The 17,662-nt window shown below is 48.8% G+C and overlaps 1 protein-coding gene across 2 annotated transcripts; it reads left to right on the top strand.

Annotated features, from left to right (window-relative positions):
• Positions 1 to 309: 309 nt before the first annotated feature.
• LOC149450315 (E3 ubiquitin/ISG15 ligase TRIM25-like) lies at positions 310 to 4,441 on the top strand. Of its 2 annotated transcripts, none has more exons than XM_089691963.1 (2): positions 310 to 979; positions 3,513 to 4,441. In XM_089691963.1, exons 1-2 carry the CDS (start codon positions 310 to 312, stop codon positions 4,439 to 4,441), a joined length of 1,599 nt encoding a protein of 532 aa, XP_089548089.1. The 2 variants fall into 2 exon arrangements, with proteins under 2 accessions (XP_089548089.1, XP_089548091.1); XM_089691965.1 differs by having other exon boundaries at positions 310 to 970.
• Positions 4,442 to 17,662: the final 13,221 nt, after the last annotated feature.

Raw genomic sequence — 17,662 nt, forward strand, 5'->3', positions numbered from 1 at the left:
TAACCACAAAATACAACAAACAGAAACCTGCCAATAGCATTTCACGCTGCGGTATATAAGCCAGTTTTATGTCTTGTCTGCAGATGCAATTTACTATTTAAAAGTCATTGACGTATAAAAAAAACAGATCAGTTTACAAATGTCAGAATATATTCCTTTAATATATAAACATTTGCTTTATCCACAAACTTCCTGAAGATAAAACTACAACACCAGCTCAGCCCCGCCCTGTGCTGAGAAATGTGAGACGACCTTTAGATTTTCCGCGTCGGAGACTTTCACTTTCACTTCTCACTTCTGCTGTCAGCGATGGCGTCTGCTGATCTGAGAGAGGAGCTGGACTGTTCCATCTGTCTGAACATTTATACCGATCCTGTAAACCTGAGATGTGGACACAACTTCTGCCGGGTCTGTATTGATCGATCGTTGGATACACAGGAGGGGTCTGGAGGTTATTCCTGTCCTCAGTGCAGAGAAGAGTTCCAGGATCGGCCTGCATTGCAGAGGAACATCACACTACGTAACATAGTGGAGACCTTCCGGTCTACTCAGCCAGATGAGAAGAAGACTGGAATCTTCTGTACTTACTGCATTCACTCTCCTGTACCCGCTGTTAGATCCTGTCTGATGTGTGAAGCTTCTCTATGTGATAATCACCTGAGAATCCACAGCAAGTCACCAGAACATGTCCTAACTGACCCCACCACTTCCATGGAGAACAGAAAATGTGCCATCCATAGGGAGCTTCTTAAATATTACTGTGCTGCAGATGCCGCCTGTATCTGTGTGTCCTGCAGGCTGGATGGAGAACACCAGGGACACAAGGTGGAGACTCTGGATGAGGCTTCTGAGAAGAAGAAACAGAAACTGAGAAACGTTCTGCAGAAACTGATGACAGAGACAGAGAAGACGGAGAAAAGAGTCCAGAGTCTGCAGGAACGTAAGGGAAAAGTACAAGAAAAATCAGCTGGTCTAACAGGTCTAACAATTTGTTTATTTATAATTTTTTATTTATATTCTAATCTTTCTATTTTTTTTATTATTATTATTTTTTTGGATATTTGAATTTTCCCAACTCTGTCACAGATTATATGGTCCCTCTACCACAACATCGTGATCATATCTATGCATCATCCCCCCCGCTGCTTCATAAATAATAATTCCATTCCCCATACCTACATTTATATATATATATTATTATTACCTTATTAATATCTTGTCATCCAGTCCTTGTCGTCTCTTCTCTACTTTTAACTCTCTATTTTCTCCACCTCCACCCCCACCCAGTACCTCACTCACTGCTCATGAGATTGCAAATCATTTCAAAAACAAGATTGATGTAATTCGTAGGGGCATCACCACTGCACAGACATCCATCCCACTTAGCATACCTTATACTAAACCTCCCTCAACACTTTCCTCTTTTGACCTTGCTACTACCGAAGAGGTCACTAAGGTTTTCTCAGAAGCTCATCTCACTACCTGCCCCCTGGATCCTGTCCCCTCACAACTACTACGGTCACCCTCTTCTTCCATCCTATGCTCCTTCACTCACATCTTCAATCTCTCCCTCTCTACTGGTGCCTTCCCCTCCCCTCTAAAGCATGCGCACATCACTCCCATACTTAAAAAGCCCTCCCTGGATCCCACCAACCTGAACAACTTAAGACCCATCTCCCTGCTGCCATTTACCTCTAAACCCCTAGAACACTTAGTCTACAATCGCCTGAGCTCCCACCTCACCGACAACAACCTTCTTGACCCTTTACAGTCTGGCTTTCGCTCACTACACTCCAGTGAAACTGCCCTACTAAACCTCACTAATGATCTACCAACTGCTAAATCCAATGGCCACTACTCCGTACTCATCCCAACCAATGGCCACTACTCCGTACTCATCCCAACCAATGACCACTACTCCGTACTCATCCCAACCAATGACCACTACTCCGTACTCATCCCAACCAATGACCACTACTCCATACTCATCCCAACCAATGACCACTACTCCATACTCTTACTACTTGACCTCTCTGTGGCTTTTGATACAGTTGACCATCCCCTCCTCCTCAAAAAGCTCCACTCTCTTGACCTCAGAAACTCTGCTCTCTCCTGGTTCTCCTCCTACCTATCGCAGCGCTCCTTCAATGTTACCTATATAAAGCGGCCTCCTCCTCTTCACTCCCTCTTTCTGTAAGGGTCCCTCAAGGTTCTGTCCAAGTCCCTTCTCTTCTCCATCTACACCTCCTCCCTTGGTCACTTGATAAACTCCCACGGCTTGAAGTACCATCTCTATGCTGATGACAAACAAATCTATCTTTCTACCCCTCACCTCACCCCTTCAGTCTCCTCTCGCATTGCTAACCTACTAAGCGACATATCGGCATGGATGTCAGTCCACTTCCTCAAACTCAATCTTTCCAAAACTGAGCTCTTAGTATTCCCCCCAGCCACACAATCATCAGTCCCTCCCCTCATGCCAGGGTACTATTATTATTATTATTATTATACAGTATTTATAAAGCGCCAATGGTTCGCTCAGCACTGTACATTAGATGTAATCCTAGACTCCCCTCTGTCCTTCCAGCCCCAAATCCAATCACTGTCCAAATCTTGTAGACTTCACCTCCGCAACATCTCCAAGATACGACCGTTCCTAACCTCGGAAACCACTAAGCAACTTATTCACTCCCTTGTTATATCACACCTTGACTATTGTAATTCCCTCCTCATTGGCTGACCTCATCGCAGGCTATCTCCTCTTCAGTCTATAATGAATGCTGCTGCCAGACTCATTCACCTCACTAACCGTTCTGTATCTGCCATCCCTCTCTACCAATCCCTCCACTGTCCTCCACTCAGTGTCCTCCACCCCTCTCTGCCAATCCCTCCACTGGCTTCCCATTGCCAAACGGAGAAAATTCAAAACATTAACAATAACGTATAAAGCCATTTATAACTCTGCCCCAAATTACATCACCAATCTTGTCTCTAAATATCACCTACACCGTCCTCTCCACTCCTCGCAAGACCTACTCTCTAGCTCCCTTGTCTCCTCCTCCCATGCTCGTCTCCAGGACTTCTCCGGAGCTTCCCCCATCCTCTGGAACTCTCTACCCCAATTTATCAGACTATCGCCTACTCTGCTCACTTTTAGGCGATCTCTGAAAACCTATCTCTTCAGGGAAGCCTATCCTACCCTCAGCTAATAATGGAATCTTCTACTTTGCCAACGTGCGTCCCACCCAGCTTTGAGGAGGACATGCATGCCGGCCGGCTCCACAGCTGTCCCCCTCCAGCCACCACGCTGCTCCAGCGGAACGCTGACACATTGTTACCGATGACAGTTGAGTGACACCGATGACAACCCCGTCCTGTCCCATGTTACACCACACCACTTTATTTCATGCATTACTTGTACCTCATACATGGGAGGGTTTCTTACTTCTCATCTTCATTAAAGTGTTATGCTGCACTTAGAGTCGCTTCTTCTCCTTCTCTCATCCTAACAGAGAGAGTCACTGCCCTGTTCATAGAGCTCAGGAGACAACTGGAGGACCTGGAGAAGAGAGTCCTGAGGGAGATCGCCAGCCAGGAAGAGCGGCTTTCATGTCCATTGTCTGAGATGATCCATCAACTGGAGATAAAGAAGAAGGATCTGTCCAGGAAGATGGGGGACATTGAGGAGCTGTGTAACATGACCGACCCCCTGACTGTCCTCCAGGAATCAGACACAGGGGACTTGTGTGATACTGAGGAGGGAGATGATGAGGACAGAGAGAGACATGATAGACTCCTCCATGATGGAGGGGATCTGGATGGGGCTGGAATCTCACACACATTACACACAGGGATATCTGATATGATAAAAGGGGGAAATGTATGCTTCAATATACAGGAAGCTTCAGACTTATTACTGGATGTGAACACAGCTCATAATTATCTACAGATATCAGATGACATGAAAACTGCATCCTGGTCAGATAGATGGCAGAATCGTCCAGAAACACCAGAGAGATTTCAGTGCTGGGAACAGGTATTAAGCAGTCGGAGTTTTTCCTCGGGGCGACATTACTGGGAAGTGGATGTCAGTGAGGGAGAAAAGTGTGAAGTCGGGATGTGTTATCCCAGTATAGAGAGGGGAGGAGGGCAGTCATGGATTGGAAGTAATAACAAGTCCTGGAGTTTGTGGAAGTATAACAGTGAGTGTTATCTATTACATGATGATAAACCAATCCCCATATCTCCCAATACCCCCCCTGATAGAGTCAGGATCTATGTGGATTATGAGGCCGGGCAGCTGTCCTTTTATGATCTGTGTGACCCCATCAGACACCTCCACACCTTCACCACCACCTTCACAGAGCCCCTCCATGCCGGGTTGTATGTAAGAAAAGGTTGTGTAAAGATCTCTGGGGGGGTCAGGAGACGTGTAAAATGATCATATGACAGGAAATCTGACCTGAATCTGCTGAGAAATGTGAATCTGGTTCATAGGATGACACCGTTTGTAGAGATAATATATTTCTTCAATCGGTAGATCTGGTAGATCTCAGCCGAGGAGAGTGTCCTCCATCACTTCCACACCCAACAAGGCAAGATTTGGGGTGGGGGGTTATTTAGCATTAGGCTGACCACACACTATACAATCTGATTGTACAATAACCTTTAGATCTACCATCAGCTGTGTAGTATACGGGTCTGCCTGATGTGACCCAATAAAGATCTGATTCACACATGTGCGGTGCGGATTGAAGCTCAGGATTCACAGCTAATTGGCACAGTAGTTGTTCAGCGGTTCAGATCAGGTTTACATCAGGTTCAGGAAAGGTTCAGGTCAGGATTTTATCCCGTTCACACATGTGCGGTTTAGAAACGGTTCCCATAGAAGTCAGTAGCCTGTTATCCGCACCTGAACCGGACCGCACTGCTCAGAAATCGCACATGACTCCTTCTCATCGCCAGTGCACTGGGCCTATGTGTTCAGGCACCATAGGAAGCAATGTTATGTCACATGTCATGCGGATTGGATGCGGTTCAAACCAATCCAATCCACATATGTGTGAACCGGCACTCAGAGGATTGTTTAAGTTTGTCTTCATAGGAGATAGTTTTGGTAAAGCTAAAGGAGATTTGGTGGTGTAGAGTGTGGTCAGCCTTAGATTTACCAAAAGTATGTCATATAAAGCCGGACATGAGCAATCCACTCACATTGTATCCAGGCAGACCCACGCATTACATACAGTAGTTGCTGGCAGATCCGAAACAGATTGTATAGTGTATGGTCAGCTTTAGGGGTTCAGGTTGGGGGTTATTTTTGTTGGTTATGTGCTAGAGAAGACACTGGTAGTGATGAGGCAGAATTATGACTTTACTTGTGTGGCTTAAGTTGCAAACATACAGAGCACATTTCAGCAGACATATTACTTCCTAGAGAGAGAACCAACAAGTTTTACACATATGCACAACTAGTGACCTTAGTGTACAGTGCCATCTACTGGTCAAGTGATATTAACACAGAAATACTATATACAGTACATTATGGTACATGCTGTTGCATTCCCAACACCCCTTCTCAACGGCATGTGCATAATTATATGACATTTAGTCTCTTTTGTAGAAAACAACGACGTTCCCTTGGCAAAGGTTTGGTGAGTGCGTCTGCAGTCATCTCCTCTGATGGGCAGTACTGGATGTCGATAACCCCTTGTTCTTGCATGTCTCTGAGCAGATGATATCTTACATCAATGTGCTTGGTTCTTGGGTTGATCTTCTCAGAGTGTGTAAGCTTTACGCATCCCTAATTGTCTTCAAAGATGGGTGTGGGTTGTGACATATTCAGTCCCATGTCTAGTAGAAGTTGACAAATCCAAATGGCTTCTTGACATGCATGTGCTGCTGCTATGTATTCCGCTTCAGTTGAAGAGAGTGCAACAGTCACTTGTTTCCAACTGTTTTGCGACCAGGAGGGAGTTCTGTTAGTGACCAAGTTTTATTTTCTTGAAGTGATTTTATTTCTTCTTCAGCTGCTTTTCTCCACTGATCGGCTTCCCTTCACGGCAAAGTTTCTATGTCTTCCCAGGATGTTGGCTCCTGTGTTTGATGTGTTTTAGCAGCGTATGATAACCTGCGGGGTGGTATCCCTTTTGTCATTCGAGAGGATCTTCTGATTTCTTGTTGTTCAGTGGGTTCTATTGGCTCGTTGATTGTAAGTTCCACTTCTTGTTCTGGCTCTTGTCCTGCTTTGCATGGGTTAGTGTCTCTTGCCGATTCAGCACGTAAATCCTCTCCACATTTCTCAAGAATTGTATTATCTGGTGCTTCACTTTCATCAAAATAAACACTGCGGCTTACTGTGACCTTGTTGGTCTTTGGACAAAGGATTCTATATCCCTTACTCTGCTCACTGTAGCCCACCAGAATGCCTTCTATGGCTTTGTTCTCCAACTTGGAGCGTTTCTGACTTGGAATGTGGGCATATGCTTTACAGCCAAACACTCTGATGTGTCCTACGTTAGGTTTTGATCCATTCCACATTTCATATGGTGTACTCTCAATAGCTTTTGATGGGAGCCTGTTTTGTAGGTTTGTTGCAGTCATTATTGCTTCTCCCCAGTATTTGTTAGGTAAGGCAGCGTCCGTAATCATACATCTTGTCATTTCTACAAGAGTGCGATTCTTTCTTTCCGCTACACCGTTTTGCTCAGGAGTGTATGGTACAGTTGTTTGGTGTATAATACCTTGTTTCTTTAGGTATGATTCTATCTCTTTATTCATATATTCCCCTCCATTGTCAGTGCGTATTATTCCAGGTTTCCTTTGAAACTTGTTGCTTGTCATAGCTACAAATTCTTGAAGTTTTTCTAATGTCTCACTTTTGTGCTTCAGTAGATACGTTATTGTGTACCTGGAATAATCGTCGATGAAAGTCAGTAAATATCTGTTCCTGCCAGGTGTGATGGTTTTCATTGGTCCGCACACATCACTGTGTATCAGTTCCATGGGTTTAATGGTTTTACTCTGACTGGTCTGTGGAAGAGAGGTTCGGGTGGCCTTTGCTTTGATGCAACACGTGCACTTGCTGAGTGTGTGGCAAGGCAATATTTTCATGTAGACCTCTCTTTGCAAAGTCCTTTATAGCTTCTGGGTTTCGATGCCCCAATCTTCTATGCCACACGTGGATGCACTTGTCATGTGGGTTATGAGTTGCCGCATTAGCCTTCTCACTTTCAGTGACGAGTTTGTACAGATGTTCATGTAACCTTCCTCTTGCTAGAATTTGCTTTCCATTTTGAATTGTGCATTCATCACCTCTGAACTGGACAGTGAGTCCATTGCTTGCAAGGGTTCTAACTGATAAGAGGCCTCCTTCTAGGCTTGGAACATATAGAACATTCTTTACAAGGATGCTCTGCTTGCCCCCTGATGGTGTTTTGCAGTTCAGAAATCCCTGACCTTTACCTGCCGCTGTAATACTTTTCCCATTTGCTAGGAAGACTTTATCTTTTACACTAAAATCAATTTCTGTGAAGAATGTCTCGTCGCTTGTCATGTGACTTGTTGCCCCTGAATCAATGTACCATCCGTGTGGGGTACTATTCTGAGTCACTTTAAAAGTACCACTCCATGATGCACTTTCATTTTCATTCATGACCGCTTTAGCTCTGTCTTGTGAGTAGCTCCCGCTTTCGCTGCTCAGCTTTCCAGATTGAACAGTTCTTTTTCAGGTGACCGGCCTTTTTGCAGCAAAAACACACCCTGGTGTCTTTGCTTTGTCTTCTGCCTTCATGCACCTTCAGAGCTGCCTCTGGTCTCTCGTTATCTTCACTATGCAAATTTTCCTTTCTTCTGCTGTATTCATCAATTAATTTTCCCTTAACATATTCTAGAGTCAGTTCACTTTCGGGTCTAGTTTCTAGAGCATTTATAAGGGCACTGTATGATTCTGGAAGGCTGCATAGTAGTATTGAAACAACATGGTTGCCTTTCATTTCTTCACCTATTGCACCCAGCTGGTCCACAATTTCTAGCATAGCATTTACATGTTCACCCATTTCCGGCCCTTTTTCCAGCCTCATCTTATACAGTTTGTGTAGCAGATACAGTTTACTGTTTAGGTTTGCACGTTCATGAAGTGTTTGTAACGCAGTCCACATACCTTTAGCTGTGCTTTCTTTCCTTATATGAATGAGTTGATCGTCCTCCACTAACAGGCATATGACTGCTTTTGCTTGCCTGTTTTTCCTGTCCCATTCTTCTGGGTTGTCATTGGGTCTGTGTGTATCTAGTACCGGCCACAAGTCATCTTTGGATAACAGCATTTCAAGCTTACACGTCCATAGCTGGTAGTTGGTATTGTTGAGCTTTGCTATTGTAAACTTCATATCTGAAGCACTTGCCATCTTTCAGTGAATTGGATACAGCTCTTGTCTCCTCACACAGGATTTGGTAGGATTGGAAATGCAGCACTTACTTGCTTGTAGTTTTCCTTTTTCCAGTGTCTAGAGCTGGGCCCATAACCTGTTGGTTATGTGTTAGAGAAGACACTGGTAGTGATGAGGCAGAATTATGACTTTACTTGTGTGGCTTAAGTTGCAAACATACAGAGCACATTTCAGCAGACAGTGATAACAGCAGACATATTATTTCCTGAAGAGAGATGATAGAGAAGAAGGAAGAACTAACAAGTTTTCAGATATACACAACTAGTAAACTTTAGTGTATAGTGCCATCTACTGGTCAAGTGATATTAACATACAATACCATATAGTACATGCTGTTGTATCTCCAACAGGTTTGGCAGTCTAGCCAAGTACAGGACCCCAAATTCCAATAAGCACCTTCAGGCTTTTAAAGGGCTTTATTTCCTTATAACACTTCCTAACTACCTATCACAGTTTCGGAGGCCCTGAAAAGCCAAGATGGCACCAAACCCCCCCAAATGACCCATTTTCGGAACGTAGACACCCCAAGGAATTTGATAAAAAGCATGGTAAGTATTTTGCAGATATTGTTTGTTGCCACAAGTTTTTGGAATATGAAGAAAGAAAACAAAAACATAAAAACATATATTTTCTTTTCTTTTTTTTATATTTTGAAACCTTGTGAAAAAAATTAGATCTGCAAAATACTCACCATGCCTCTTTTTAAATTCCTTGGGATATCTACTTTCCAAAAAATGGGTCTTTGGGGGGGGGGGGGGGTTGGTGCTATCCTGGCATTTCAGGGCCTCTAAAACTGTGATAGGTAGTGAGGAATGGAAATGAAGAAGTTACGCACTTTCAGGCTTTCAAAGTGGTCATTGGATTTCAGGCTCCTGTATGTGGCTAGGCTCCCAAAAAGTCTCACACATGTGGTATCCCCATACCCGGTAGAAGTAGCAGAATGTATTTTGGGGTGTAATTCCACATATACCCAGGGCTTGTATAAACGCAGTGCAGTCTTTGACCAGACAGGCTTTGTGTAAGCTCAGCTTTGTTCAACCCATACTGCAGACATGGACAGATTTGTTACACCCAGCCTCAGTCAGCTTTCAAGAACCCAGTCCTGCTTCTAACCTATTTCCTCAAAGCTCTATTCCTGCATTCCCAACAGCTCCTCCTGCCCTGCTATCTACCGCATGTCAGTCCCCTGTTCCCACTCGCTGCACCTATCCTGCCTTTAACCCTGTAAAAAAGCCCTCTATAGCAACTGTTCCCTCCCCTGTTCCATCCTCCAGTTCTTCTCTGTCTCCAGCTTCTCCATTTGTTTGCAGACCTGCGTTTACTTGCAGTGCTCCAGTAGTTAAAACCAGAAAAAAGCGAAAATTCTTTCCAACCAATACCATCCTGCCAGTATCCAAACCGGTGAGCCTGCCGTCTGAGAACCTGCCTTCCGTGGTTCAGCCTGAAGCCTCTACTCGGCCTGAAGCCTCTACTCGGCCTGAAGCCTCTACTCGGCCTGAAGCCTCTACTCGGCCTGAAGCCTCTACTCGGCCTGATGCCTGTACGCAGCATGATGAACTGATCCAGCCTGATGATCCTATTAGGCCAGTTGACTCAATGCCCGCTGTTGATCCAGATGATCTGGTACCTGATCCGGTGCCCGCTGTCGTGCCTGGTGACCCAGTGCCCGCTGTCATACCTGGTGACCCGATGCCCGCTGTCGAGCCAGACAATCCGGTACCTGATGACCCGATGCCCGCTGTCGTGCCAATTGAGTCAGAGCCCACTGTCGTGCCTGGTGATTCGGTGCCCGCAGTCTTGCCAGACGACTCGGTGCCCGCTGTTCCGCCAGTTGACTCGGAGCCCACTGCCTTGCCAGATGACGCGGTGCCCGCTGGCGAACCAAATGACCTGACGCCTGGTGACCCAGTGCCCGCTGTCATATCTGGTGACCCGATGCCCACTGTCGAGCCAGACAATCCGGTACCTGATGACCCGGTGCCCGCTGTCATGCCAATTGAGTCAGAGCCCACTGTCGTGCCTGGTGACTTGGTGCCCACTGTCTTGCCAGATGACACGGTGCCCGCTGTTGAGCCAAATGACCTGATGCCTGGTGACCCGATGCCTGCTGTCCAACCAGACGATCCAATGTCTGACCCAGTGCCCGCGGTCATACCAGTTGACTGGGAGCCCACTGCCTTGCCAAATGACCTGATGCCTGGTGACCCGATGCCCGCTGTCCAGCCAGATGATCCAATGTCTGACCCAGTGCCCGCGGTCATGCCAGTTGACTCGGAGCCCACTGCCTTGCCAGATGATGCGGTGCCCGCTGTCGAGCCAAGTGACCTGATGCCTGGTGACCCGATGCCCGCTGTCCAGCCAGATGATCCATTGTCTGACCCAGTGCCAGCGGTCATGCCAGTTGACTCGGAGCCCACTGTCGTGCCTGGTGACCCGGTGCCTGTCGCTCCGCCTGGGGGTCCGAGACCTGTCGCTCCACCTGGGGGTCCGGTGCCCGCCGCTCCGCCTGGGGGCCCGAGACCTGTCGCTCCGCCTGGGGGTCCGGCGCCCGCCGCCCCGCCTGGGGGCCCGAGACCTGTCGCTCCGCCTGGGGGTCCGGCGCCCGCCGCTCCGCCTGGGGGCCCGAGACCTGTCGCTTCGCCTGGGAGTCCGGCGCCCGCCGCTCCGCCTGGGGGCCCGAGACCTGTCGCTCCGCCTGGGGGTCTGGTGCCCGCCGCTCCGCCTGGGGGCCCGAGACCTGTCTCTCCGCCTGGGGGTCCGGCGCCCGCCGCTCCGCCTGGGGGCCCGAGACCTGTCGCTTCGCCTGGGTGTCCGGCGCCTGTCGCCCCGCCTGGGGGCCCGATGCCTGTCGCCCCGCCTGTGGGCCCGATGCCTGTCGCCCCGCCTGTGGGCCCGATGCCTGTCGCCCCGCCTGGGTGCCCGATGCCTGTCGCCCCTCCTGGTGGCCCGCTGCCTGCTGCTCCACCTGGTGGCCCGCTGCCTGCTGCTCCGCCCGGTGGCCCGGTGCCTGCTGCTTCGCCTGGTAATCCGATGTGCCTCTGCCCGGAGTCCAGCCCGATGTGCCTCTGCCCGGAGTGCCTCTGCCCGGTGTGCCGCTGCCCGGAGTGCCTCTGCCCGGAGTCCAGCCCGATGTGCCTCTGCCCGGAGTCCAGCCCGATGTGCCTCTGCCCGGAGTCCAGCCCGATGTGCCTCTGCCCGGAGTCCAGCCCGATGTGCCTCTGCCCGGAGTCCAGCCCGATGTGCCTCTGCCCGGAGTCCAGCCCGATGTGCCTCTGCCCGGTGTGCCTCTGCCCGGTGTGCCTCTGCCCGGTGTGCCGCTGCCCGGAGTGCCTCTGCCCAGAGTTCTGCCCGATGTGCCTCTGCCCGGTGTCCTGCCCGGTGTGCCAGTCTTTGATATCCCGCCAGTTACCAGACCCGGGCGGTGGAACATTTTGCCCAGCTAGGACTGTTTGGAGCGTCCTGAGGCCGCTCCTTGAGGGGGGGGGTACTGTCAGGAATGGACTGGCCAGCAATATTGCCTTATGAGCTGCAGTACCAGGGCTGGCCAGCGGGTGCTCCCAGCAATCAGAGACTCAACCTTGCAGCCAGTCAAACACCTGGAACTAATTATACTGGTGTATTTAAGGGACATTCAGACCTGCAGACTCTGCCTTGGTGTTGTGTTTCTCCTGGGCCCTGTATCCTGTTCCTGCTCCTTGTTCCTGCTCCTTGTTCCTGTCTGATTCTCTGCTGACCCTGCTCTGATCCTTGGCTTTGTCTGACCATTCTCCTCTGCCTGACCCTCTGTACCACGCTGCCCGCTACCTGCTGAACCTGGCTTGTGACCCCGACCATTCTCCGCTTGCTCCCCCTGTACCTACCTGCCCGATTGATATTGACCCGGCCTGCCTGACGACGCTTGCATTGTATGTACTGTCATCTGTGGGTGGTTGGTTTGGTTTGTTTGCACTGTGTTATGTTTTAGTATTGCACTGCGTTTATGTTTGTATTGTTATGTTATAAACAATGTAATTTATTAACACTATCTGAAGTCTGCGTTTTCCCTGCGTCAGTCACACACCTCTGGTCACACCCGGGAGCCCTGACACCAGGGGTCCTCAAACTACAGCCCGCGGGCCACATGCGGCCTGCTGAGGCCATTTATCTGGCCCGTCGGCAGGGGCGGGACAGGAAGGGACACTAAGTACAGGGGTGGGCAGGGGGCTGCTGTGTCTTACCTGGCTCCGGTCCCAGTCCCACGATGATCCAGTCCAGGAAGCGCTGCTCCTTCATTCACTCCGGCCACTCCCTCACTCCTGCTGCTTGGCTCTGCCTCCTTGCCGGTGATTGGGTGCCAGAACTGAAGCTCAGGAAAGGTACACAGGCAGCCAATCACCTGTGAGGAAGCGGAGCCGAGCGGCCCTGCGAACATCGAGGGAGGGAGAGGCCGGAGAGAAGGACAGCTGACAGGTAAGTGTGCCGTGTAGATGGTGCTGCTGCAACCAGGTATGCTGGCTGCAGCAGCACCATGCTGGAGCAGGGGTCAGCAAGTTACGTGTCAGTGGGAGGAATAGTGCCCCATCATTGGTGTCACTGATACTAATGATGAGGCATTATTCCTCCCACTGACACCAATGATAGGGCACTATTCCTCCCCCCACTGACACCAATGATGGGGCACTATTCCTCCCCCCCACTGACACCAACGATGGGGCACTATTCCTCCCCCCCACTGACACCAATGATGGGGCACTATTCCTCCCCCCCACTGACACCAACGATGGAACACTATTCCTCCCACTGACACCAATGTTGGGACACTATCCCCCCTACTGACACCAATGACGGGGCACTATTCCCCTCCACTGACACCAATGACGTATTATTCCTCCCACTGACACCAAAGATGGGGCACTGTTCCTCCCACTGACACCAACGATGGAACACTATTCCTTCCCCCACTGACACCAACGATGGAACACTATTCCTCCCACTGACACCAATGTTGGGACACTATCCCCCCTACTGACACCAATGACGGGGCACTATTCCCCTCCACTGACACCAATGACGTATTATTCCTCCCACTGACACCAAAGATGGGGCACTGTTCCTCCCAATGACACCAATGATGGGGCACTATTCCCCCCCACTGACACCAATGACGTACTATTCCTCCCACTGACACCAATGACAGGGCACTATTCCCCCCCCACTGACACCAATGACATACTATTCCTCCCACTGACACCAATGATGGGGCACTATTCCTCCCACTGACACCAATGTTGGGACACTATCCCCTTCTCCCACTGACACCAATGACGGGGCACTATTCCCCCCCATGTCTACAACCGCCTAAGTGCCCACCTAACTGACAACAACCTCCTTGATCCACTACAGTCCGGCTTCCGTCCCCTACACTCCACCGAAACCGCCCTCCTCAAAATCACCAACGACCTACTAACCGCCAAAGCCAAAGGCGACTACTCTGTCCTCCTATTCCTGGACCTCTCCGCGGCCTTCGACACAGTTGACCACCCCCTCCTCCTTAATAAACTATTCTCCCTTGGCATCAGAGACACTGCTCTCTCCTGGTTCTCCTCTTACCTATCCCGACGCTCCTTCAGCGTTTCATACAATGGTGCCACCTCCCCTTCCCTCCCCCTCTCTGTTGGGGTCCCCCAGGGCTCTGTCCTTGGACCCCTTCTCTTCTCCATCTACACCTCCTCCCTTGGCAAACTCATACACTCCCACGGCTTCAACTACCATCTCTATGCTGATGACACTCAAATTTACCTCTCCACCCCTCACCTCACCTCCATTTTCTCCGCCCGCATCACTCACCTCCTAAACGACATCTCTGACTGGATGTCGCTCCATTTCCTCAAACTCAACCTCTCCAAAACCGAGCTTCTCGTCTTCCCTCCTGCCCGCGCCCCCCCCCCCATCCTATCCATCACTACTAACATCACCACCATCAATCCCGCCCCGCAAGTTAAAGTCCTTGGAGTCATTCTGGACTCTAACCTCTCCTTCCAACCTCATATCAAATCACTCACAAACACATGCAGACTCCACCTCCGCAATATCGCCAAAATACGCTCCTTCCTTACCCCAGACACCGCTAAACTACTTGTACACTCCCTTATTATCTCACGCCTTGACTACTGCAACTCCCTCCTCACCGGCCTACCCCAGTGCAGGCTCTCCCTGCTTCAGACCATCCTCAACTCAGCGTCTAGACTCATCCACCTCACCACCCGCTCCACCTCTGCCACCCCCCTCTGCCTCTCCCTCCACTGGCTCCCTATCGCCCAACGCATCAAATTCAAACTACTCACTCTGACCTACAAAGCCATTCACAACACTGCCCCTAACTACCTCACCGACCTGATTCCCAGGTACCACCCTACCCGTACCCTTCGCTCTTCACAGGACCTCCTTCTATCTTGCTCCCTGGTCTCCTCCTCACACGCACGTCTGCAAGACTTCTCCAGGTCCTCCCCCATCCTCTGGAACTCACTACCCCAATCCATCAGACTGTCACCTTCCCTCCTCACCTTCAGGCGCTCCCTGAAAACCCACCTCTTCAGGGAAGCCTACCCCACCCTCACCTAACTGCTGCTCTCCTTCATTCCTCCTACCACTCCATCCCCCACAGCCACTTCCTCCTGTACCACTACCCCCTCCCTCCTAGATTGTAAGCTCGAAAGAGTAGGGCCCTCTTACCCCTCGTGTGCTGTTTGTAGTTGCTGTAATGTTTCATGTATTGTCCCCCCTCTATTGTACAGCGCTGAGCAAACCCTTTGGCGCTATATAAACTCAATGTAATGTAATGTAATGTAATAATGCTGACACCAACAATGGGGCACTATTCCTCCCCCCACTGACACCAATAATGGGGCACTATTCCTCCCCCCACTGACACTAATGATGGGGCACTATTCCTCCACTGATACTAATGATAGGGCACTATTCCTCCCACTAACACTAATGATGAGGCACTATTCCTCCCGCTGACACCAATGATGGGGCACTATTCCTCCCGCTGACACCAATGATGGGGCACTATTCCTCCCGCTGACACCAATGATGGGGCACTATTCCTCCCGCTGACACCAATGATGGGCCACTATTCCTCCCACTGACACCAATGATGGGGCACTATTCCTCCCACTGACACCAGTGATGGGCCACTATTCCTCTCACTAACACTAATGATGAGGCACTATTCCTCCCGCTGACACCAATGATGGGGCACTATTCCTCCCACTGATACCAATGATGGGGCACTATTCCTCCTCCCACTGACACTAATGATGGGGCACTATTCCTCCCCCCACTGACACCAATGACGGGCAAGTTTCTTCCCACTGACACCAATGATGGGGCACGTTTCTTCACACTGACACCAATGATGGGGCATTTGTTCATAGCTTTTTTTTTCAAAACTATAGTCCGGCCCTCCAACAGTCTGAGGGACAGTGAACTGGCCCCCTGTTTAAAAAGTTTGAGGACCCCTGATCTATACCATAGTTTGTAGATGCTATAACCTTCACACATAACAATCAATATACACTTATTGGGATTTTTGTTTTACCAAAAACATGGAGCATTTTGGCCTAAATTTATGACTAACTTTAAGTTTACTATATATTTTTTTATAGCCAAAAGTAAAACATTCTTTTTTCAAACTTTTCGGTCTTTTTTTGTTTATAACACAAAAAAAAGTGCACAGGTGATCAAATACCACCAAAAGAAAGCTCTATTTTGGTGAAAAAGGACGTAAATTTCATTTGGGTATAGCATTGCATGACCGCGCAATTATCAGTTGAAACAGTGCAGCACCGAGTAGCAAAAAGAGATCTGGTCATTAAGGGGGGTAAATCCTCTGGAGGGCAAGTGGTTAATGAGAAATATCTTCTAGGTGTAGATACACATCGGGAAATACTAACACAATCACACTCCTCCCACATTCGGCATACACCTTTGAAGACCAGGAGAAATACAAAGTTGTATGACAACATACACAGAAAATAAAAGGTGCGGCGCTGATAGATATAGCATAGGGTCTATATGCTCATGTGTATCTTAAATGATCAGAAGACACACTGTGATGTATAACAGAAAATAGTAATAATTATGAACATAAAGTAGATATAAATGTAATGTCCAGACAAACAGACGCAGGATCTTGCATAGAAGCTACTAAGCCCAGGATCCCACGGTAAAATTGCGCACTCACCGGACACGCTAAATAAAAGCGCATATGTAGTATGACCCCTGGGAATCACTCATCAAGCGGGTACAGTGGGTATCCAGGAGCAGGCAATCTTGGTGAATTGGACAGCATCCAGATCCAGAGATCCCCTTTAGATCAAATGAAAAGAAGGCGAGGAACTCCCTCCGGTGGCCAAAATAAGTATGGTATCCTGAAAATTAATTAGCTCCAAATAGGAGCCAAAAAAACTCCATAGTGTAGTATGATGAATAAAAACATTTATTTCCAAAAATATATATATTCCCAAATGTTAAAACAGGGCAGAAAAACACTGATCAGTGAATAGTGTAATAAAATGGTAAACTGACCAAAAGTAATATGGCCGCCGGGCCTCCTCGTGGCTCCGGGCGGCTAAAAATGTCACGCTCTGCTGGCTCCTCCTAAGGCCTTTCGTGCTCCAGCACATCATCAGAGGGGAGGCCAACCTGATGATGTGCTGGAGCACGAAAGGCCTTAGGAGGAGCCAGCAGAGCGTGACATTTTTAGCCGCCCGGAGCCACGAGGAGGCCCGGCGGCCATATTACTTTTGGTCAGTTTACCATTTTATTACACTATTCACTGATCAGTGTTTTTCTGCCCTGTTTTAACATTTGGGAATATATATATTTTTGGAAATAAATGTTTTTATTCATCATACTACACTATGGAGTTTTTTTGGCTCCTATTTGGAGCTAATTAATTTTCAGGATACCATACTTATTTTGGCCACCGGAGGGAGTTCCTCGCCTTCTTTTCATTTGATCTAAAGGGGATCTCTGGATCTGGATGCTGTCCAATTCACCAAGATTGCCTGCTCCTGGATACCCACTGTACCCGCTTGATGAGTGATTCCCAGGGGTCATACTACATATGCGCTTTTATTTAGCGTGTCCGGTGAGTGCGCAATTTTACCGTGGGATCCTGGGCTTAGTAGCTTCTATGCAAGATCCTGCGTCTGTTTGTCTGGACATTACAT

Source organism: Staurois parvus, unplaced genomic scaffold, assembly GCF_062004578.1.
Source record: "Staurois parvus isolate SC_StPar_1 unplaced genomic scaffold, SC_StPar_1.0 ptg000575l, whole genome shotgun sequence".
NCBI classification, from domain to species: Eukaryota; Metazoa; Chordata; class Amphibia; order Anura; family Ranidae; genus Staurois; species Staurois parvus.